Source organism: Tachypleus tridentatus, chromosome 6 (genome assembly GCF_004210375.1).
Source record: "Tachypleus tridentatus isolate NWPU-2018 chromosome 6, ASM421037v1, whole genome shotgun sequence".
NCBI lineage: Eukaryota > Metazoa > Arthropoda > Merostomata > Xiphosura > Limulidae > Tachypleus > Tachypleus tridentatus.
The window spans coordinates 50,041,170-50,064,112 of record NC_134830.1 but is presented as its reverse complement, the minus strand read 5'-3'; the positions used below and the strand labels follow the sequence as shown (position 1 = coordinate 50,064,112).

General features: G+C 32.9%; 2 protein-coding genes across 13 annotated transcripts in view; one reads left to right on the top strand and one right to left on the bottom strand.

Annotated features, from left to right (window-relative positions):
- Positions 1-7,870, top strand: part of LOC143252457 (serine/threonine-protein kinase tousled-like 1) — a 74,458-nt gene extending 66,588 nt beyond the window's left edge. For all 11 annotated transcript variants that reach the window (XM_076504610.1, XM_076504606.1, XM_076504609.1 and 8 more), the window contains 4 exons: positions 108-246; positions 4,927-5,038; positions 5,158-5,265; positions 6,896-7,870. In XM_076504610.1, coding sequence (XP_076360725.1) covers positions 108-246; positions 4,927-5,038; positions 5,158-5,265; positions 6,896-7,027 — 491 coding nt within the window. In that variant the 3' untranslated portion in view covers positions 7,028-7,870. The remainder of the gene's footprint in view (positions 1-107; positions 247-4,926; positions 5,039-5,157; positions 5,266-6,895) is intronic.
- Positions 7,871-14,908: 7,038 nt separating this feature from the next.
- The window catches only part of LOC143252456 (late secretory pathway protein AVL9 homolog), a 33,128-nt gene continuing 25,093 nt past the window's right edge, over positions 14,909-22,943 (bottom strand). For both annotated transcript variants that reach the window (XM_076504603.1, XM_076504602.1), the window contains exons 12-15: positions 19,972-20,089; positions 19,495-19,548; positions 19,285-19,352; positions 14,909-18,752 (exon numbers count right to left, since the gene is read on the bottom strand). In XM_076504603.1, the coding sequence (XP_076360718.1) occupies positions 18,556-18,752; positions 19,285-19,352; positions 19,495-19,548; positions 19,972-20,089 (437 nt within the window). In that variant the 3' untranslated portion in view covers positions 14,909-18,555. The remainder of the gene's footprint in view (positions 18,753-19,284; positions 19,353-19,494; positions 19,549-19,971; positions 20,090-22,943) is intronic.

The window sequence follows — 22,943 nt, the reverse complement described above, 5'->3', positions numbered from 1 at the left end:
AAGTGAACAACAAAGCAAATTATACATTAATTCATGTACTATCAGTAAACATAGATGTGTACATAAAATATATTTCTAATTTTTTGTTTACATTTTTATTTTTTCAGGTAATATCCTACTTGGTAGTGGAAGTGTTAGCAATGAAATCAAAATTACGGACTTTGGTTTGAGTAAAATCATGGATGATGAGAACTACAGCCCTGAGTATGGAATGGACCTGACATCACAGGGAGCAGGAACCTACTGGTACATTTTGTTATTTTATTTGATATCTTTGTTAACTGTATGACTTTTAACATGACTAACATGTATCATGTTAACTAAAAAATATTTCTTCAGAATTTAACATAAGAGAACTTTTAATATTAACATATAAAGTGAATTTGGGATTTCCAGTACCATATATTTCCTCCACTTTCCAAAAGTTTTCTTGACTAATACTGCTCTCTATTGGCAAAAATTGCTTGCTTACCACTAACCTTCCAAACTCCACTTCTTTTTGCGTATGAACATGTAAGTGATCATGCAGCAGCCCTTCACTAGTAGGAACATGACACTATTCTTATCATGACTAACACTCTCTCTGATCATACAGCTGTTAATCACTTTAAGATTGCTAATCCTATTGTGCAGATATGTTTTTCTTTCACAATTTAGTTTTTACATCCATGCATTTTTACTTCTGAGTATTTTTAACTTAGTTATTGTCATTCCTTTTTTTTATTTTTTCCAATTTTGTGAGTCACACACTCATAATTTTAGGTTGTCATGACTACCTCTACTGTTACTACTACAGTGGATTCCCCAACCACATCCATGGGGTCAGTACCACAGTTATTGGTTGCTGACATGAGGTATGATCCACCTGGAATTGTTTAGTTTCTGGCAACATTCTGTATAATCTGACGAGTATCCTGTCATACCAGCCCCTAGATGTGTCTAAAATGGGTGGATGTAAATTTAGACAATCTTTTTTTCTATCTCCTGAGCAATACTTTTGTGTCAGGTATCATTTTGGGGTCTTATCTAGGCCTGCTCCACCCTCTGTGGACTTGATTAATCAGATAATGTTGTGTTTTGTCTTTGTTTCCTGTTTCTTTTGATTTTACCCATGCCCTCCAAGGGGATTAATCTTTGGGTTATTCTTTAGGTCTACTTCACTACCCAGTTATTGGGGTCCATGCTATACATTTTTGAATACAGTTGCTTCCAGGGGTTGGTGTCAATAATATTCTATATTACTCATCCTCCCCACCTGGTTTCTACCCAGGATTTAAACCTCAATATTGTCTTTCATGCCCATGACAAGGGTTCTCCTTTTGAATCTTTGTTATCAGATATGTTCTGATATTTTTTTTTTGCTGTCCCTGTTCCTCATATTATTAGCATATAATCACCATCTTTTCTATGTGTTTGTGATGAGGGTTTAACTAAATTGCTCAAAAAAATTAAACAAGTACATTTTCTTATACAGTTTATCTCAGTGTTCCAAATTTGATAATATTTTTATTTTTTTAGGTAATTTGTAATTTGCCTCATTTCAGTTCCATCTGTATCCATTTTTTAATGTGTGATGAACAGTAAAACGTGAAGAAATAAGATTTTAAAAAATGACCAATATCACCAAAACTGGTATCCCATATGAAACAATACTTTAAACAGTTTACATGCATTTATTCAAGAAGTGTTTGAAACATTCAATATCTAGTGTCACCTCCATGGGCTGTGACACACTCCTGACACTGATTTGGCACACTTTGAATCAGTCTATCAATGTTATCTTGGGATATGGCAGCCCACTCGTCTGCCAGATCTTGTCGGAGTTTCTGTACAGGCTGAGGGGGGTGCTGGCATTCACTGGCATACCAGATGCTGACGAGCAAACTCCAACCTGGCTGCACGGTGTTGCGCTGTCAAAATAATGCCTATTGCAGGCTGTCTGGCTCTAAAGTGTTCTTCATGCAGGTAATTGGGAACTGTTTGGGTCAACATACTGGTTCCAGTGGGATGCTGAAGGTCATTTTGCAGTGACTGAGCCATAGCTAACCTGTCCTGCAGAGTGGTAGTCATAATGTAGCAGTCTTCTCTGGCTGTTGTGCAGCAATGATGACCTTGACCTGGTCTTCTGCCATAATAGTTTGTCTCCTGGTAGTGTCGCCAAAGTCGCTTGGTGACACACTGATTTGTTGTGCCACCCTGCTTTGGGTCTGGCCATTCTCCAGCATCTGGACTACCCTGACCATCTCGTTCTCTGTCAGATGGTGCCTGACTGCTTGGGTACACAAAATGAAAGAACACACTGACAAAACGAGCCTCAAAAGATCTATGTTGCTGTTTGTTTCGAGAATTAATGAGGAATGCATAGTTTCATGTAACAGCCTTATGTAGAGTACCTTGTTGTATTCTTGAGTGAGGTGAGTTTCATTTGAGTTGCTTCAAACTTCACTTGTAGACAAATGGATATGTTTTTCATACATAAATTTTGTTATGACAAAAATATACTGAAATATGTATTTGTTCCTTTAATTCTTTTGTGCAGTATATGTTTATGCCATAATTCCTGACTATTCATCCTTTATGCCCAAGACTTTTATCTGCTCGAGAAAGTAGTTCTGATTTCACTCCTATTTCCCTTCTCTCCTCCTTCCATCTTTGGGACCATTGTGATACTGATAAGTTAATTTGCCTGGTCAGGGCCCTTAAATGGCATATGACATACACTGCATCTTTCTGTAGTTCCTGAGTCAGTTATTCTTTAATGGAATGCCATCTTTTCCCATTACTTCTTTCCCATTCTCCATATAGATTGAATTTGACAGTTACTTCTTCAACATATTCTTCCTTTTCTCTGGATGTTTGTCATGTTTTTTTCCCCATCACATCCATCACCTTATCATATCACTAACTACCCTTTTTTTATCGTTCCTGGGAGGACATCATCAGAGCAGATATGTGGACTACTACATTTTGTTTTATTTTACTGTACATGGTCCTTTTGCTATATATGTTTTGGATTTCACTCTGTTGTAAGTGGAGCTTGACCAGGTATACGTGGCAATTATTTGCAGTGTACATCCTGTGACCATACTCAGTGAATATGATGTTAAGACTCTTCCTACCTCACACCTGAAATACTGTTCCAGATTGTGCCATTTGATTGATCGAATACGTCTAATTTGTTATCTGTGCATCAATGTAAAAATTATACATAAACAATGTAACACATTGCAGGATCATGTTACACCATTGAGATGGTATGTTTCGTGGGACCATTCATTGATATATCTCATGGTCTTTTACTTTGTACGTATATTCATGCCAGACTGTACACTCATGAACTTGCATGGGTAAAACAGACAGAGATTACTACCCATTTCTGATGTTCCATGGGATTGAGGCTCTTCCTACTGATGTACAATTCCAGATGCCACCAAGTGTTGGTTGATCTATGTGATAGCTCTGCTTTTCAATATTGGATATAACAGTCATCCAATGCACTGTCACTAGTGCACTTGTTCTCTGAAGTCATCAATGCATCTGCCCTTTTTTTTCAGCAGACCATGGTAGTACTTGTCACTTATCAGTTCGTAGCCACTGGGATGGTGGACCATTGAGGCCTGTCTTCCTAAAGGTACATAATACCACTCAGTTTCAGAGTAGGACAGTGACATTTTGCTGGAGTTGATTAAGTAACATCTTTTCTACCATGAATTTGATGTACATTTCCAGATGCCATTAGGTATTGGTTGTAGTATTCCACCATATCTTTAAATATATATTTCAGTTTACCCCTCCGGTTGGTGCATTTCTCCTTCCTTTCATCCTCTTGATGTCAGTTCCTTGTGGATCAGGTGTTTGTTGTGTTGGAGGTGCACACATGCAGAGATGAGTTTTTGGTATGGAAGCTGCTCTTCCCTCCTAGTACCCATTTTTGAGATGAAAGGTAGAGAACCCTCTTCCTGCAGTGGACCTGATGTGCAATTCAAGATACAACCAGGTGTTGGTTGAGGTCAGACTCCCAGTTATGGCCTGTCATGTCCTAGCCACTCAACACCTATGGGTGCCATTACTGCTGAAAATTTTTGTTCCCATCCTTTACATTTTGACAACACATTACTGAAGGGCAAAGAATAAAACTTGGCTAAAAAGTAGTGTGGTCTTCTACTAGTGCAACGCTTTTAGTTCCTTACCACACCTCATGATCTTTCTTTGTGCACTTTTTAATATGATATTTTAACTTTTCGTGAAAGGAGATATCATAATAGAAACTAATATTTTCCTAAACTGAAAATGTATTTCCAATAAACACTCACCTCCATCCCCAATTCCCACTTCTAATGTTATTTGATTGTATTAGTTATGACCAGTCTTGAAGTGTTTAGAGGTTGCATAATTAGAGAGGGAGCTAGTTATGGTATTGGTACTGCTCCACTCCTATTGATGGAGGGACTTGATCATTTACATGTTCATATGCAGAAGGAAGTTTGAGTTGCAAGAGTGTTGGTGAGTGAAAAATTTACGTCAATAGAGGACAGTACTATTTGAGAAAACTTTTATGAGAGGAGGTAAATATGAATTGGAAATACATTTTTCAGTTCAGGAAAATGCAAAATTTTCCATATATTTTTTAAAATTATTATTTGAAAGTGGTATTTTCAAGAAATATATCAAACAGAGTCAGGTTTATCATTCTCAATAGTATTTTGAATTTGCTATGAATTTATTTTAATAAACAACAACTTAGCATCCTTTAAAAATTTGTGGAAACTTCTTTTCAATTCATTTAATAAACATATCTGATGGTGTATTTGTCAATATGTAATTCCAGTTTGCAGGTTAACAAGTACATGTGAATCAGTTGTTAAAAGTAACTTCTGTTATAGTTGTAAATCAATCTTCAAAACTATTCACTTTATTCTGATGTAGGTATCTACCACCTGAATGTTTTGTAGTTGGAAAAAATCCACCCAAAATTTCATCAAAAGTTGATGTGTGGAGTGTGGGCGTGATTTTTTATCAATGTCTTTATGGGAAAAAGGTAAGTCTGAATATATGTTGTTTCACATAAAGTTATTTTGCTTCAGTGTTTGGAATCTTCCTCAACTAATCTGGATCAAAATAGCCAATGATACTCATGGTGGTTATCTTTCTTTTCAGCCTTTTGGCCACAATCAGTCCCAGGCAACAATCTTAGAGGAGAGCACAATTCTAAAAGCCAAGGAAGTTGACTTCCCAGCAAAACCTGCTGTGAGCAATGAAGCTAAAGTAAGCTGTGTTCTTGTTAATATACAGAAGCTATTGTTACACCAAAAAAATTACTAGAGATATGAAAACCACCCTTTTCTAAGTTATTTTATGTCCATGTTCATTGGTTAATATAATCCTGTAAATAGAGGAGAAAGTGAACTGCAGAATGCATGCAAGGTATGTTGCACAGTTCTCTAACATAAAACTGTAATATTCTAAAATTTGGAATTAAAGGATAACTTTCTAGTAGTATTAATAAAGTTAGTGTGTTTAAATCCAAATTATTCAGTAAATGTGCACATAATTTGAATGAACTTTTTTGTTACCTAGTTTTTGTTTTATAATGTGTTGCAAACTTAAATATATAAAAGCAATTCAATAATGATTGGTTCATGGTGCATTCTGTTTATTTTGCCATGATATTGCTTTTGAAAGATAGTTTCATTCATCCTTTCCTATAGGCCAAGAATAAGAGAAAAAACAGATAAGATTCCACTTCTTGTTGTAGTCAGTGTGAAAAACATAAACTCCAAATATCATTAAAAATAACAGTAGGTTTTAGAATGAGTTTGTTTTTGTTTTCAAAACATCATGGGATTATATTTTTATTTTGTGATCTTCTTTTATGAATGGTCATTTGAAACTGTTCTTAACAATGTGAAATAATTGTTTTTTACCATTTCTGAAGTGATTCAAATTCAATCTTCACTGAGCAGCATTCTCTCATGAACTGTATTGTGGAGTCACTTTTATATATCCATATAGACCATTTATTCCATTTTAATTTTGTTATTTTCAAACTTATTAAATAAACTAAAAAATCTAGGGAAAAAATATTTTCCTTTAAGTCACCCAAGAGAAGACATCTTACAACATGACTTGATCAACTAATCTTCTCATCTCTAGTTCTTTCTATTAATAAAATGATCTGGTACTGACAATGTTATTTATGTAAGATTGGCCATTAGATATCAATACTTTTGGTTTTTTAGTATTTATAAAAGAAGTGCATAACCATCAGCATTTAACAAGTATCTAAAAGATCCATCAGAACATAACAAGTCCCTAAAAGTCCATCAGAACATAACAAGTCCCTGAAAGATCCGTCAGAACATAAAAGTACATAAAAGATCCGTCAGAACATAACAAGTTTCTAAAATATCCATCATTATCTAACAAGTCCCTAAAAGATTGTTTGCAACAATGAAGATTCAACTTTTGTTGTGTTTATAAGTGAATGGTGAGAAAAAATGTCTCTTTTTCTTTTCTTCTTCTTCTGCAGATGTTAAAAAATGTAAAATCCAGAGGTCATTTCCATGATTAGTGTGTGGTACTTTGATAAAACAAACGTTTTACCAATAAGATTGAAAGTTGCCTTCCAGTAAAAGTGTTAGTTTACTAGTTACATATTTCCTTTGCTTGAAATAGGTATAGATTATGCTGCCTGACAAATACGTGAACTTATCACCAAAGTGTTATTTGTTTTTAGAATCGTAAAAATAGAATAAATCGCAGTGTTACTGATCTGTTAGTCATAAGATTTTAGTCTTTTTTGAAATAATGTTTTCAAATTATTTGATTGAAGAAAATCTGTTGTAGCCAATGAAATAAAATACACTTCTACTAATTATGATTCTATTTGTTACAGAATTTCATTCGTCGCTGCCTGCAGTACCGTAAAGAAGATCGAATTGATGTTTTCACTCTGTCTGAGAACGAGTATTTAAAACCTAATTATGGGAAACATGGTCGACAGTCTTGTTCTGTAGAAAAATCATAGCACTCTGACTATTCTGTATGTAATATAGCAACTTGGTATTATGTTGTTGTTCGCCAGGCAGACTTGGGGTGACCCTAGCAATCTGAAATTACAGGTTCAAGCTTGAAACTTATGTTTATTTTCTTAATTGATGTAAACGATGATGAGGCATGACCCAAGAAATGGATATGAAACTTGTAATAATGTAAGAAGAACATAAACAAGGAGAAACAAATTTTATTTCAATAAGTAAAGACCTTCACCATTTTGTAGTAGTTATTAACATTGCAGAGACAATGAATTTTCCAAGTTACCAAAACTGTGACAGAACGAAAACTTAGTGCTGTATTATAAATACTGTACAAAAAAATGCCAGAAAAAGACTAAGCTGGTATCACATTGAAAATCTTCAGATTGTACAGTGCATATCGTATGGATGAAAGTTGTGCTTGTGACATGATTATATCTATGAAGTTCAAGGTTTTTGGTTCTCATAAAAACAGTTGCATTTCTCAGTGGTGCAACGCTCATAATATTTGAAGTAAGACCTATTGTACTAGCATTGTATTGTACAGAAAGTGTTTTAATTCATCTGACTTCTCTGAAGCACAGATATTGTAGTCATCCAGCCCATGAACACTTGTTATGTTACTGGACATTAACTGTTTTATTGTTCACTCATGTCTCAAGAAACGTATTTCTATTTTTGTTATTTCATTTTTTTTAGCACCACCCACTTTATTTTTTTCTTTACACTTTATATTAGTAAGTCCTAGTTTTCTAGTTCAAATCATTGTTCTGAGTGAGTGTAATTTGTGCTTCATCAGTTTTACCATCAAACATATTTCATAAACTGTTATTACAGAATAGAATGTGTGTGTGTGGATATTTCTGTTTTTCTAAAACATATATTCAATACTTGATCCAGAATCATAGAGTTATAATTCTGTGTTTTGTAAAATGTAATGGCAAAGTTTCAAAGACTTGTCCAAACCAACCACCACGATTTCAAAATCAGTGCTTAATCTAGAATCCAGAGTTAAAATTCTGTATTTTATAAGAGATAGTTGCAAATTTTTCCAAAAACTTAAATCAATCAAAACCAACCCTAAAGAATTAAAAAAGCAATGACACCACTAAGTTACAGCAAGAAGTGACACCTTTCTTTACACAGACTTTAACCACTTCGTTTTTGTAATTAATTCACGTTTACTGTGCTTTGTAAGTATTATCTTGAGGACTAATAAGTGGGCAAAACTTGCTCATTTTAATTTTCTGAAGAGGATTTTAAAACCAATAGATGTACTTATCATGGTATTATGAATTAGGAACAATTTTATAGAACGTGGAAGTTTAGACACAGATCAAAAATATTTCTTGCAACAAATAGTTTAGGTAAAATAATATCCCAGATATAATTTTTAAAGCTCAAACCAATAAAAAATTCTTTTTCATTTATTGTGATAAGTTAGTTAATGTTTAACGACGCATCTAAAATAAAAAAACTCACTGACCACTATGGAGTTAATTCTCTTCAAGTTACTCTTTCTTATGGTTTTTGACATAAGAACATAGTAGCTATAGTAAAGTCCACAAAAATATGTAGAACCAAAGATCATCAGTTTTTGGCTAAAAAACGTCAAATAGGTAAATAATTTGAATGTTGAAAATGCTTACAAGATACATAAAGACGTAATGAAAATAACTGCTTTTAGTATGTCTAATTCCTTAGTTTTAGGTTAGGCATGTCACACGTTATGTATGTTTAGTTTTTTAATGTTAACCTACCAAAACCACTGAGGGTTCAAGATTTCAGAGAGCTGGACATGTAAAATAGAAGGGTTATAGTGGCTAGCATGTTGGGCTGTGGAACAAAAGATCCAAGGTTTCAGATAGCTGGACATGTTAATGGGACAGTTTCTAGTGATTAACATGTCATAGAGAGAATCGACTGTTTCTTTCAGAAACTTTGAAACGTGGTGGGTGTAACTGACTTGAAGTTTTCTCCCACGTCCACATAAAATGCCGTTCAGGTTGGATTTTCTTTTTTAAGTGAAAAATATTTACTTCTTGTAGTTGGATTCAAGCATCAAAAACATCTTGTCTACTACATAAATTGTATTTTGAAATACTGTAATACATTTTAAATGTCATCGCAAACGTGTTTTTATTATGAAAAAAACAGAAGCGTACATTTATTTTTTGACTGACAGATTTAAAGGGCTTTGGTAAATCATTTTACTTGAAAAAAAACATCATTTGTTTAATGTAACCTTTTATGGTTTACACTTGCTTTGAATGATATCTTACACAAAATATTTGTTTGTTTTACAAGTAGAGAAATGGTGTTTAAATAACTGCACAATAATTTTTAAACTTCGTTGTTAGGTCAAACTGAACGGTACAGACAAATTCTTAACATCTCTTCACATTTTTGTACGTGTCAACTTGTTGCACAAAATAGTGTTTGTGCCTAATTCATAAACTCATAATCTAAAAATTAAGAGTTGGTTTGTTTTGAATTTCGCGCAAAACTACACGAGGGCTTTCTGCGCTAGCCGCCCCTAATTAGCATTGTAAGACTAGAGCGAAGACAGCTAGTCATCACCGCCACCTCTTGGGCTACTCTTTTACCAACGAATAGTGGGATTAACCGTAACATTATAATGCATCCACGGATGAAAGGGCAAGCATGTTTGGTGTGACGAGGATTCGAACCTGCGACCCTCAAAATAGTGACATTAATTGTTTACCAAGTTTTATAGCATAAAGAAATTTTTCGTTTCGTAGAAATAAAACTATTAATGTATCAGCTATAACAAGTAACACACCCTTGTGGGACAAACGTGAAATTTATTTTATAAAATGCTACTTTCCGCAAAAAGCAAGCTAAGTTATGCAATATTTTTGTGTATGATTTTTTTAATTAACATTAAAAGCAATGATTAAAAGCCATATTTTATTTAATAAGTACAAGAGAAGTGAAGCTCGAATTTTTTCTCGATGTACTGGACCAAACGTAAAGCATGTTCAGTTCTTATCAATCCAGAAGGACACAATAAATATCTCCAGAACAAATTTAGTGGCATAAGTTTCTAGAGCAACTTCATATAAATTACAAATGATTAGTTGTGACGTTACAAACAATAATGTTTATTGGTGGTTCAGCGACAAGTTTGGACGCATATAATGCTAAATATTGGACTTAAGATATCAGTGGTAAATAGAGTACAAGTACCTTACTGTGTAGTTTTACAAACAAGTATCCAGAACTAATTATGATTATACGTGATATTATGTAATTGTTTTTTAGACTCCATATAGTAGAATAATCAATGGTGTCCTTTAAAATTGTATATATTTAAAGCACGTGATTTATATTCGTTTGATAAACGTTTATTTCTGAAGTATTTCAAACGTGCATATGAATATCCATATATATTCGTTTAACTGAACAAATTATATTTTAAATTTATTTTTTGAAAATAATTCGAAGTCTAGTGAAAGGGACGATAACAAATTAGTTTATTTTTTTCAATAACCTTTTTACTTATATTCTGTTGTAGGCCTAGGTTTACAAATAACGTTTCAGCAGAACCACCTCGTTAAAGGTAAAATGACTAGTGTACAAATAAACTTACTCGCACAATTTCACAGCAATTAACCAAGTAATTAAATGCATGTGATAATTAACGCTAATCTTAATATTTCACTATTTTTTCATTGAATACGTAACTGAACTAACTCGTATTTATAACTTTTTCTGCTGATGTACGTGTGTATAATGGTATATTAGTTGAAGTTCCTCGATCTTAAGGTCCTGCGACATCCAGCTAACTTCTAAATTTAAAAGCTGAAAACACCCTACAACACTGCCTCATTCCTGAATTGTGCAAACTGTTGAACATTCGTAACACAGAAGATAAAACAATACAATAAACTGTTCATTCATCGAGTGTTTTCGATGGGTTTCTTTTCCAGCGGTTATAGTAAGAGAGGTATGTTTTCTTGTGTTTGGTTGATTCTTTATTATTTTGATGTGGATGGGCTCCAAGACTCATGATTAGGGCATTGTATCGTTGGTGCATCACTAGCTGTTTAGTCCTCCTTGTGTAAACTATAACGCTCAAGTTTCACACATATGGCAATTCTCTCTCTTTGGTATCCTGTGAGATATTTTTTCTTCACAAGCTTTTGTCTGCAGTTCTTTCAACCATCTATTGTGATTTATTTCCTACATTGTATGTACCTAGTTGTCCAAGATTTTATAACTACTAACTACTGATCCTGTAACTTTTGGATGGTGTCTTTAGTTATTTATCTGGAGAGCTTTCTTTTAAAATGTAAATTTACTTTAATTAGCTTAATTTGCACATTCTTATCCTTTGTGACATCTATTAATTATTCATGTACCAACAAATCCGTTATTTTATGTGGAACATCCAGATACATTTTACAAACTTTTCTAAATCTTTTTCCATATTTGGCAAAGGTCTCGTCTTTTCTCGATGTTCTGCAGAATGCTGTTTTTTAACGTGCAGCCCTATGCATGTTACAAATTATGTTAGTAATAGCCCTCAAATGTAAAGTTACTTAATGTAATTAAAGCTAGTCTTTCTAAATAGGTACAATTAATACTTGTCGTTCACTTGCTAGATCTAGAAATGATTTTGAACTAAACTAGTATGCTTTCAATTATACTTTATTATCATATAATATATCGGTTTCTCGATAAGTCGATAGTGTTGAATTGGCAAACACAATAGTGGAAATTGATTTGGTATTGGCATGGCTAGAGTGGTTCGTGAAAATCCTGTGGTAACAAGTAATACAGCAGTAGTTGTAATAGGTGTAGACCAAATAGGCTTTCTAAGTTTATATTTCCTAATAAAATGTATTTAGGTTAGGATAGTTGGGAAGATACACAAAGAAGTGTTGATAGTTTAATCTTTTGTATTCACCATTTTGTTTTCCAGGTATTCGGTCTCTGATGTTTTTCTACCTAAGTTATCATGTCCTGTTCTCGATTCTGTCATCATAATTTTGTACTACATACTGGAGAGAGTTTACACAGTTTAATAAAGTTCAGAAAAAATACTCTTTATAGCCTAGATATATATTTTTAAACTACTGTCATTTTAGCCTTTCTTTGATTTTATTCTTCTACTGTCTGTAAATTTCTAACAGCTTTGTTGATCTTGTCTTCAACAATATATCCATTTTTAATTCTTATTTGAAAATTACGTCTCTTTCTTTGAATTCTTTCAAATTTCTGTCTCTTACTTCTTTATCTTCTAATTTTCTGAATATTCCATTTTGGTTCTCTAATATTTTTTGTTTCATTTGTCTAATTTTCTATCTTTTGTTTTTTTTTAGTGTCTTAATAATTTTGTCTCTCTTCTGCCCCCCGCTGATACAGCGGTACGTCTACGGATTTACAACGCTAAAATCAGGGGTTCGATTCCCCTCGGTTGGCTCAGCTTTGCTGTAAGAAAAACATACACTTCTCTCTTTTTTTCCCTTGACCTTCTTTTAACTGTTTCATAATTTCAGGCTTAGAATAATGTTATTACTAGTAATAATACAAATATTCTAGTGGTAATACAAGATACACATTTTCAAAAGGTAGATATGATAAGCATATAGCTCACAAACAACAAGTGGGTAAGAGGATTTATGTACCGTAAGTCACTAAACAATCCATGAAACATCTTGGTAAGACTGATCGTAGAACTGTGGGATTAATCTTATGTTGTTTTTTTTGTTGTTTTTTTCAAAAATTTAGCTGATCAGAATGTGGAGTGCTTCTTTGTCGCCGGGAAATACGGTAATTGTAATTTAAATAAAAATAATTATTTTTTGCTTAGTGAAATTTAAAAGTTTATTTAAAAACAAAATACCTGAACTTTCCATATTCCAAATAAAGCAAATGCCGCATTGTCCCCAATAGAAATTCATTAGTTAATAATTGATGAGATAAATCCTTTGTTCCCAGTAAACCCGATTTTTGCGCCCGTGGTTGCATCTCCAGACTTTTCATCGCAGTCTTATCAACAAACATTGTCTTTCAGGTGAGTTTCAACTTCGTATTTTTGAAAGTGTCAGAAACTACGTTTTAGTAATATGTAGAGTAATGTAAATATATGGGTGTGTTGGGCTAAGGATTTTTCTAAAGTATATGTTCATGATTTTTTTTGCGATAAATTGAATAATAAACGAATAACACGTTCCATTTGTTTTTAAAATAAAATACAAGTCAATTGATTTAGAACATACTTTGACAAGAGCAATTATTCTCCTCTTTTCCAAACTTAATTTCATTCTAATATAACCATTAGAATATTCGCTCCCACGATATTTAACTTTATATTTTCTTCCACTCGGGCCCGGCATGGCCAAGCGTGTTAAGACGTTCGAGGTTCGTCTCGATCGCACCAAACATGCTCGCTATCCCAGCCGTGGGGGCGTTATAATGTGACGGTCAATCCCACTATTCGTTGGTAAAAGTGTAGCTCAACAGTTAGCGGTGGGTGGTGATGACTAGCTGCCTTTCCTCTAGTCTTACACTGTTTAATTAGGGACGGCTAGTGCAGATAACCCTTGAGTAGTTTTGTGCGAAATTCAAAAAACAATCTCTTTCACTCGATCTCTGCTGAGTGACCTGGCCGTTTTGTTAGGTTATTATTTGTGCCAATTTCCGACAGGACTTGATGTTCTGTTTTCGCTTCTTTGGTCACAGCTATTTACAAGTCTATCAGTTACGACCTTTTTGAAATCTATAGCGTTGACATCAATGGATTGCAAATTCAACATTCGTTAGATTTTACGTCAATTAATTACAAACACAAAATAAAGTTAATAATACTACCTACACTAAAGTCTTTTACATCTGAAGGTCAGAAAAGCCTTGTTAATATCAAAATAAGTTATATTTGTTACAATTTTCATAGTACTATTAACCCTTGAACAGCGGGAATATTGTAGGTAGCAGTCTCAGTTGATTAAACAGGAACCAACTATTTTTTACATCCAGCGAGATAGTTGGATACGCCCCACTGGCTCCACTCACTTTCATTTTTGGACATGGTTGTCAAAGTACACCTATTCAGGCAAATTTAAGACTACACCCAGTAAAACCTTGACAATGGAAGCAAAAATTTGCTCTTCTCTGCTTTCTTGGAACTGCACGTGTTTGTACAGTCTTACGATGTATTATTTTACATCCATGACTTCATTGCATTTGTTTTCTATCATTGATTTAATATTCTGAAGAATGGCTTTAAATTTCGAAGTGCGAAATATAGTTCAGTGTATGATAAATACACTTTTTTTAATGCAATGTTTCAATAAAAATAGGAAAGGTGTATTTAAAACGAAGTTCGAACTGTAATATTTATTATCGCTCCATAATTCCTGTTTCATCCTATATTTAAGCTTTTTAAAAGGAACAAATTTCTCTAAGAAAGCTAATTTCAACGGGTAACGATAACATTTGCACCAGAAGTATGATCTTTTCTTAAATTACTACTAGTTATTAATTATACTTGTAAAAGCAGACCCTCCGAAACTGTCACGTCATCTGTTTTTTCAACAGCAGAGGTGACTTTCAAACGTCTTGTTGGTGTATAAGGCGTGTGATGATTTTAGAAATTACAGGAAACAGGCCTAGGTTAATTTAAACTGTATTAACAAGAGTAATAACAGGTTGGAAGCAAAACAATTAAAAGTAGTATATGAAAAAATTCACGTATCTGCTAAGAAAAATCAGTGAAAGTATGGAGTTAAGGGAACTTTTTCATAAATTCCGAAGCTTGTTATTTCTCAAAATACAGTTGAAAACCTACCGTATAGCTTACGGTAAGTAAATTTCAACATACAAATAAAAGTAACTAAAACAAAGGCTATAAAAAATCTTTTTTTATTCATTCGTATATAATTTATTCACCTTATTGACAAGCAAGTACCAAACCCAATGTCACTCCTGAAAGAAATTCCACTGTGCTATAAATAAAATGACAATCACAGCAAAGCAGTAACCAAAACTTTAGGACTAAAGTTGTAAGTTTGGTTACTTTACAACAATATTATATATTTATAATATTCTAAACAGTTTATTATATACAACAGAAGTTAACAAATAATAGTTGCTTTTTAACTTAAACTATCATTTTCATTTGTAAAAACTTTAATAGAGAAGAAGCCACAGAACGTGAACATTATAATGAGTGGAAGTAGGCTTAACATTAAGAAGGTCAAATTACAAAAAGTTGTTTGACGATGCTTTTTCTATTAATATTTCATAGAAAACAAACATCTACAGAAAAGCACGATGTTTGATAAATGCCAAGGAAAGAAAAGGGTCAAAGTTAATTATACATTGAGTGGTGCTATGTAAAGTAAAAACACCCATCAAAGTTAAACACGCTGAATCTGTGTTTAAGTAAATAATAAATTCAAAGCTTTTACCTTTTAAAGTCTTAATTATATACTATTTACAAGACCATCTATATTTGAGCACACAGTTATCAGTTGCGTTTGAAATATATCCCTCACGTTGTGGATATTGTGTCCTAATTCTACATTTTTTTTTTTTTTAATACGAGTTCAATCTCCCTTTGTCAATACAAATATAATATAGCTGTAACACTCAACAGTAATTGAACCGGGGGCAGTTCGAGTCTTTATATACAACACAGCTGATGCACAAGAGACAATTTATAACATTTTCTTTACGAGCAAAATCTTATACTATGACTAATATCTATAATACTGCAAACACTGCATCATACGTGACCACAAACAATTAAAAACCACTTTGGACCAAGCTGTTTTAAAACTGATCACTATAAGAGTACAAATTACAAACTGTCACTTGCCAACGACCAAGTTTTCATCTACATAAATCAACCTTTTCACCTTCAACAAAATGTACACCAAACAAATTCTCATTTCTTCATCAGAGCATTATCCTTCACTGTCCACACATTTAATTCTTACTGACCCTCTCTGTCAAGCAACTGGCTATCAAAAATTGACAAGTTTTAATTTTCCACAAAGCACTGAAATTTATCCATTTGTAGAAAATTATTCATTTTTCTCTTCACATAAATGTCGACATCTATCACTTGTTTTTCAAACATTTCTGAATAGCTGACGGGTTCTAGTGCTTGCGTATCATTAATATAACATTGGTTGTTTGTATCGTGAACATAGACGGTTACCATAAAGAAAAGCGTTCAATGTAGAAGATATTATTATAAAAAAAGACAATATTCGATATTTAAAAAACATCAGTGAGAACAGGGGACAGGTGAACTCAGGTGTCACAATAATTAACGTAACTTGAAAATAAAAAAAAAACTTAAATCAAAGAAGTAAATCAATCTCAGGTTCTCACTATAACGTTAACCTATTGTAAAGAACCGTTTGCCTGAAATATCATATATACAAGCTGCTTAATTTTCTACACATGTAATACTACTAAATGGCAAACATCAGCTAACAAAACTCACAAAAACATTGAGGTTAACAACAATTTACATATATATGTCTGTGGTTCTATAATTTCAAAACATACATAGATACATAATACTTGTATGAAGTTCCTTCTAAAATACTGTTTACACAAGAAACCCTTTTCATCACAAGGTAATTGATTCAGCAGACATGGCTTACCTTTAATAACATTTATTTCTAATATACAAGTGGCTAAAAGTCATTAATCTAATAAGTAATTTTTGAATGAGAAAAAAATAAGCTTCCCAATAATAATAAAATACAGAGAGAATACATAACTAATATAATCAAGGGATATTAAATACCAATATTACATCATTGTTACATCCTGGCTTTATTCTATCTACATTTCTCTACAAGATACAGCTAATCAAGGTACATGTATCAAATCCTCGAGACTGTTGGTATACTGGAACTAGATACAGGTAATCAAGGTACATGTATCAAATCCTCGAGACTGTTGGTATACTGGAACTAGATACAGGTAATCAAGGTACACGTACCAAATCCTCTAGACTATTGGTACACTGGAACTGGAATTCAATAATATCCAAACCTTTTACTCTGTGTTTATGTACTAAAAACCAACTTATGACCATCAACATAAAACTCTCCAAGTATAGTTTCTAATCACTAAACTTGAATGTTGTGTCACCAGGATAAACAAAATTAGTTATTAAACTCTTCAAATATGGTTCCTATTGATGTAACACTGTACTCTGAGAGTTTATTACATTGATGGTCATAAATGTGAGCTGATTTTAGTACACGAACAGAGTAAAAGGTTTAGACATTATTGAATACCAGTTCCAGTGTACCAACAGTCTAGCATTTCATGTGGTGAGAGGAAAAAACAAAATAAACAAAAGTGTCAAAGCTATATTCTAAAAAACATGAAAATAAACATCAAAGAATGTATTACCAAACTTTACGAGAAAACTGGTACCAAGTTTTCTGACATTAAATTTAGTGGGTTGAAAAAAAGTTCTTAAGCCCACCTGGCTGTCTCATTACTAAAACAATGGAAACTATATTACAGAGAGGGTAAAAAGGAATTGATCCTTCTACATAATATCCTCCTCCTGAGACATAAAAAAATACTACTTTCCCAAAAGATAAATCCTCCAGGCAGTTGTGCTGCCAAAGTTAAACGTACCTTGAGGTTACTTGGTTAAAGAATGTATTAACTTTTTTCTTGCTAGTTACACTAAACCATAAATCTCTCAACCTGTTTGTAACTGGGTGCCAGCTCACTAAAATTTACTTATAAATATTATTTCACTTTGCTTCTTTTCCTGAAGTCTTACAGACCAGAGGTTGAGAATTGTTGGACTAGATGACAATGCTATGTTGCATGGAAGATGGTAATACTGGTTAATAAGCTTATTTACAGAAAACAATGTGCACAATGAGACAAGTAGTGAGTGTACTACTAATAAGTAAGTCAACCAATATAATGCAACATTCTAATTTTGGTCTTTGGGACATGATGTCAAACAATTTCAACAGTTGTATTTAAGTCAACTTTTATTTAGTTCAAAATGCTTTAGTCCAGAAATATACTTTTTTTCAGAATAATTTAATTTTATTATTACAGTAATAAAATTATATTCTGTAGAACTTTTATTTGTAAGTTTGTAAGATAATGTACCTTGGAAATACAGCCTAAATGCAAAAAGTAAAATTAAAGCAAAACCTTCTCTCACAGCCTGAGTATTAGAATGGAAAATATGTGAAAATTTAATTTGTAACTGTCTTTTATTGCTTCCACGATTCAGATAAAAAACATTAAACTACTGAAATTGATAAAATGAAATGTGTAACCCATGATTTTTGAAGTGTTACCATATGTTAGGTTGTAACTCAAGGTTTTAGCAGTTGGTAAAACTCTATTTCATACATACATTCTTTTCTTCAAAAACAGAAATGTAAATATGCTAATAAAACATGCTAACCAATTAGGTAAGTAGTTTGCTGCAGCTTGCTTTACTATGCACTGTCCAGTCTGTTGGAGAACAGCTACAATATCAACTTCAGTTATCATCAACTGAATCTGGAATCTTGGACTTTAAATCTTTGGAATGCTGGGATTCATCTTCATCTTGATAGTTTTTTGTTACCAAATTGGGTTCAGAATAAACTGGAGATTTGGTAACAAGATCTTGAGATGGGGCTCCAAAACTTGACCACCAAGATGACATCATGGACTTAGCACTTGTCCAAGCACCTCCTGTATGGTTGGTATTTCAAGTCTTACAATAAACTCGTTAATAATTCTTCCTACATTTAAATTGACAAACTTGCAATAATCTATACTTGTATAAGTTGTATTGTTTGTGACAATGTTTTTAAAATGTTATTCTAATTTCTGTTTTTTGGATTTTTTAAACTTAAAATACATACTTGAAGTTGAAAGTTTTTTCCTGTTAGGTAATTATTGGAAAAAGAAAGAAGCAGGCTTGCAAGTCCTAACACAGACTTTAAATTTCATCCTAGCTATATATGTTTAACTTCTTTCTAAACACACAATCATAATGTTACATGCAATATACCACACCATTACACACAGGTACACATGAATGAAAGCTTTATAATAAGACCAGCTCGCAACTGGTTTAAATAATTGGTTGTAACATTGAAAATAGGAACCGATGAAAATTTAAATGAAATGAAGAACTTTAAGGTGGGAACATATTACCAAACTTGATGTATGTAATCCTGTATTCAGAGTACATTATTCTTGTGTTCATGTAGTCACTTACCAACAACTTTTCCTGTGCTCATGACTGCTTGATTCAGTTTCCTTCCTTTTTCCGAGCTTTGCATTGTACTAGAGAAAAAAATTAAAATTTCAACACACTACCTGATAAATACAAATAGAAACCAAAACCATCTTACATTATTTAATCTGCAAGAAACTAAAATTATTATGGAGATAGAGCACTGAAGATACAACAGGAGTCTAAACTTACTGTGACAGTCGAAGCTTCATATCAGAAACGCTCAGCTGGCCATGAAAAGGATGCCTAAAAAAATTTAATAGCATTTTATAACATTTAAAAAAACTTTGGTGAATTTACTTAAAGTATAATATATTGATGCCATTGTCAGTATTGTTTTAGAGGGATGGTTAATGAATCTATACACAAAGATTTAAGAATGACAGTTGGCAAGTTTCTAAGTTAAGCTATCAACTAAACATTTGTTAAAGTTTGAAATGTGTGACTTTTGTTGCTCTCAGCAAGAAATATTACAAATGGCTTGCATAAAAGTAGAAATAGGACTACAAGTAAAGAGTACACTGGTCTATATAATGATTAATAAATTAAAGTGAATTGTAGAAATTTTACACACACAAGGTCTCTTTGGATATTTTAAACTGCATACATACATTATAATTATCTGTTCACTGATGTTAACAAGGCTCAAACCCAAGAACTTCCACTTACACTGGATTAACTTCTAGGACTCCTAAATAATTTCCACTCTTCCACTTCCTGTAGTTATTTGTAGTTTTCCATGCCATTACAAAACAGGAGTTAAAGTTTTCAGTTTCCTTATTAGCATCTATGGAAATTTTAAAGCTAGAATTAATGATAAGTCCCCACTGACTTTTCAAACATTTTTTAATAATACACATCAACTAATTGTTTCACGGTTTTCACGATCTATAACAGGAGACATTAGAAATATTATATTCATTTATATTATTATTTACCATTGGAATACTCTATTATTTTACATACAAAATTAATGACAAATACTTTCTCAGAACTTTCACCATGTGATTACCAGAAAGAAACAAAATTATTCAATGCAATGTGAGAGGTGAATAGTTCATGTGGTGCATGGTATTAAAAACAAGTCCATAGCTTGTGAATCATGCTCCCCTAGTAAAATCTATGAAAAGTTCAGAAACTAAATATGTATTTTCTTTTCAACTATATATGGATATGTTGGAATATGAAGACAAGTTTAAGAGTTCATACCCGAGTTGAAGCTCCTAACTTTATTACTAAAATGTTTACAAGTTTTACATTAAAAACAGTTGCTTTTCTCAGTTTCTTTGCTACAATTTATTTAACTGTTAAGTTCTGGCCAAGTCACACAGTTAATCCTCTCACTACAAACAGATCAAAGTGTGCATGTAATGACTTTTATAGTAACTTTCAAAATTTAATTATACTGCTATATTTTCATTACAAACAAATTTAACATTGAAATATAACTAATAAATCAAATTTTGATACTATATATCTCAAGTTTGTTTGTTGTTGTTTTTTTTATAAAGAAATATTTCAAAAGCCCTCAGTTTCTCCTAGTACAAGAATTGTAACATTTGTTCTCTAGGTCTCCCCTCTTATTTATTTAACACCCACTGAGAGCAAGTATAGAATTTAACAAATTGCTCAATTTAATTACTAACTATCAAGCTTAATTTTTATAGCATTTTACCTCATTTACTTAGGTAACCATAAACTAGAAAATCAAACTTGCTTACCATACCTACCCATAACATTCTCTCTTTCACAAACTGCCAATAATTCACTGATGATCTATACACTATTATTTATACCCAGTCAGTTTTAACCTATCAAATGACATATCATATTACACTCTTCTGTATTGGGTATTGTCTATTTTACCTTCAATTTGAAAATATCTCTCTCGGTATTCAAATGTACAAGATTTACTAGATTTTTAAGGGCTCTTAGTTAGAAAACCAGCTAAATTATGATGGTTGTAGGACATTATTTGCTTTGTGTGTGTGTTACTGTTCTTTGTTTAGGTGCATTACTTAATGTATTAATACCAGTATTATAAAATAAGACTTAACATTCATCAAAAGTTAACATAAGTAAGCAGAAAGCATGGGTAATGGGTAAGTACCAAATTTCTTGTTTATCCTTTCTTGTTTTATTATTATACATGTAACTAAAATGTAAAAATTAGAAACTTAGTATATTAAATAATGTTAAATTAAGTAAGATAATCAAAATAAGTTAACATTTTTCTTCACTGAAAATATATTTCTTACAGATTCTTCCTCCCACTCACAAAATAGCTCTTTTTGACTAGCGCTGTCCTAGTTTTCCCACATTCTGCTTCTGCACATCCACATAGCTAATTATCATGCAGCAGCTCTCCATAGACAGAAGAGTGTCATCACTCCTATCATAAACAGTGCTCTCTTCATATATGCACTCTTTAATCACTTCAAAGTTGGTTCAAAGACCAACATCATTTATCACAAGAAGTAGGGATGCTGGGTGGGAAATGTGAAAGGAGGTGGGTATCTATCAGAAATGCATTTTCAATGTGGGATTCTAGCTATTTTATGAGAGGAGATTAGCCATCATGCTGCAAGTTAGGATTTTCCCACAGAAACCAAGAGGTGTAAAACCAAAAGGAAAAACATAACACCTCAATGGGAGACTGCACCACATCTGATTCAGGTATACTCCTCTCTTCTACAAGTGTTTCAAACATAAAAGGAGTAAAGCCACAAAGGAATCCCATAATAAGTACAGCCTATGATTGAGACTCTTGAATACTGAGTGGCTAGCTTCTGGACCATTCAACCTCCACTTGTGTGCATTTCCAACACAGCTAATAACAGATCTACCAGTAACTGACGTCTAGCAGACGGTAGCAAAGACTTCAAATCTTGGGTGTATCTCCAGTCCAAAATGGGGCAGCAAGGGACATGCATCACCCAGTCCACAGTTGGAAGAGGAATACTAGCCAATACACGAGGCCTTACTTAGCTGGACCATTCCCAACCAACACTAGACACAAGAGGAATGAGCATCTGGAAGATGGTGAAGAGGAGGAGGAATGTCTCAGCTTGAAGGACAAACTGCAACACTATTGATATATAATTATGACATGGCAGAGTGCTTCAACCAAAACCTAGCAGCATCTAGAATTGTACATCAGACCCATAGTGGGAAAAGTCACAATGACAAGGAGCATTAGAGATGGGCAGCAATTTGTCTACTTTACTCACGTTAGTCCAAGAGCATACTGTCCAGGACAAACATATTTATGAAGCAAAAATCTGCTAAAGAAAACTACTAGCATTCCTGTAGATCACTACAACCAAAACCTGCAACACAATTGTTTAGTTGTAGATAACAATAAACTAGACACACACAACAAATGGCAGCATCTGGTATATCAGGTTCATAGTAGAAAGGGCTATAACATAACTGGCATCAAGCACAGCTGGAGGAATAGTGTAGATTTACAAAAAAGTATATCTGATGAGGCTCCATTTGACACAGAGTATGATCCAAAAAAGTAAGTTTGAAAAAAAAGCAATATTTCACAAGAACTAAACACAAATATTTAAATAAATAAAGGAAAACTAAGTCAACTGTATAAAAGAAAATGTCAACAAAGCCGCAAGCAAAAACCA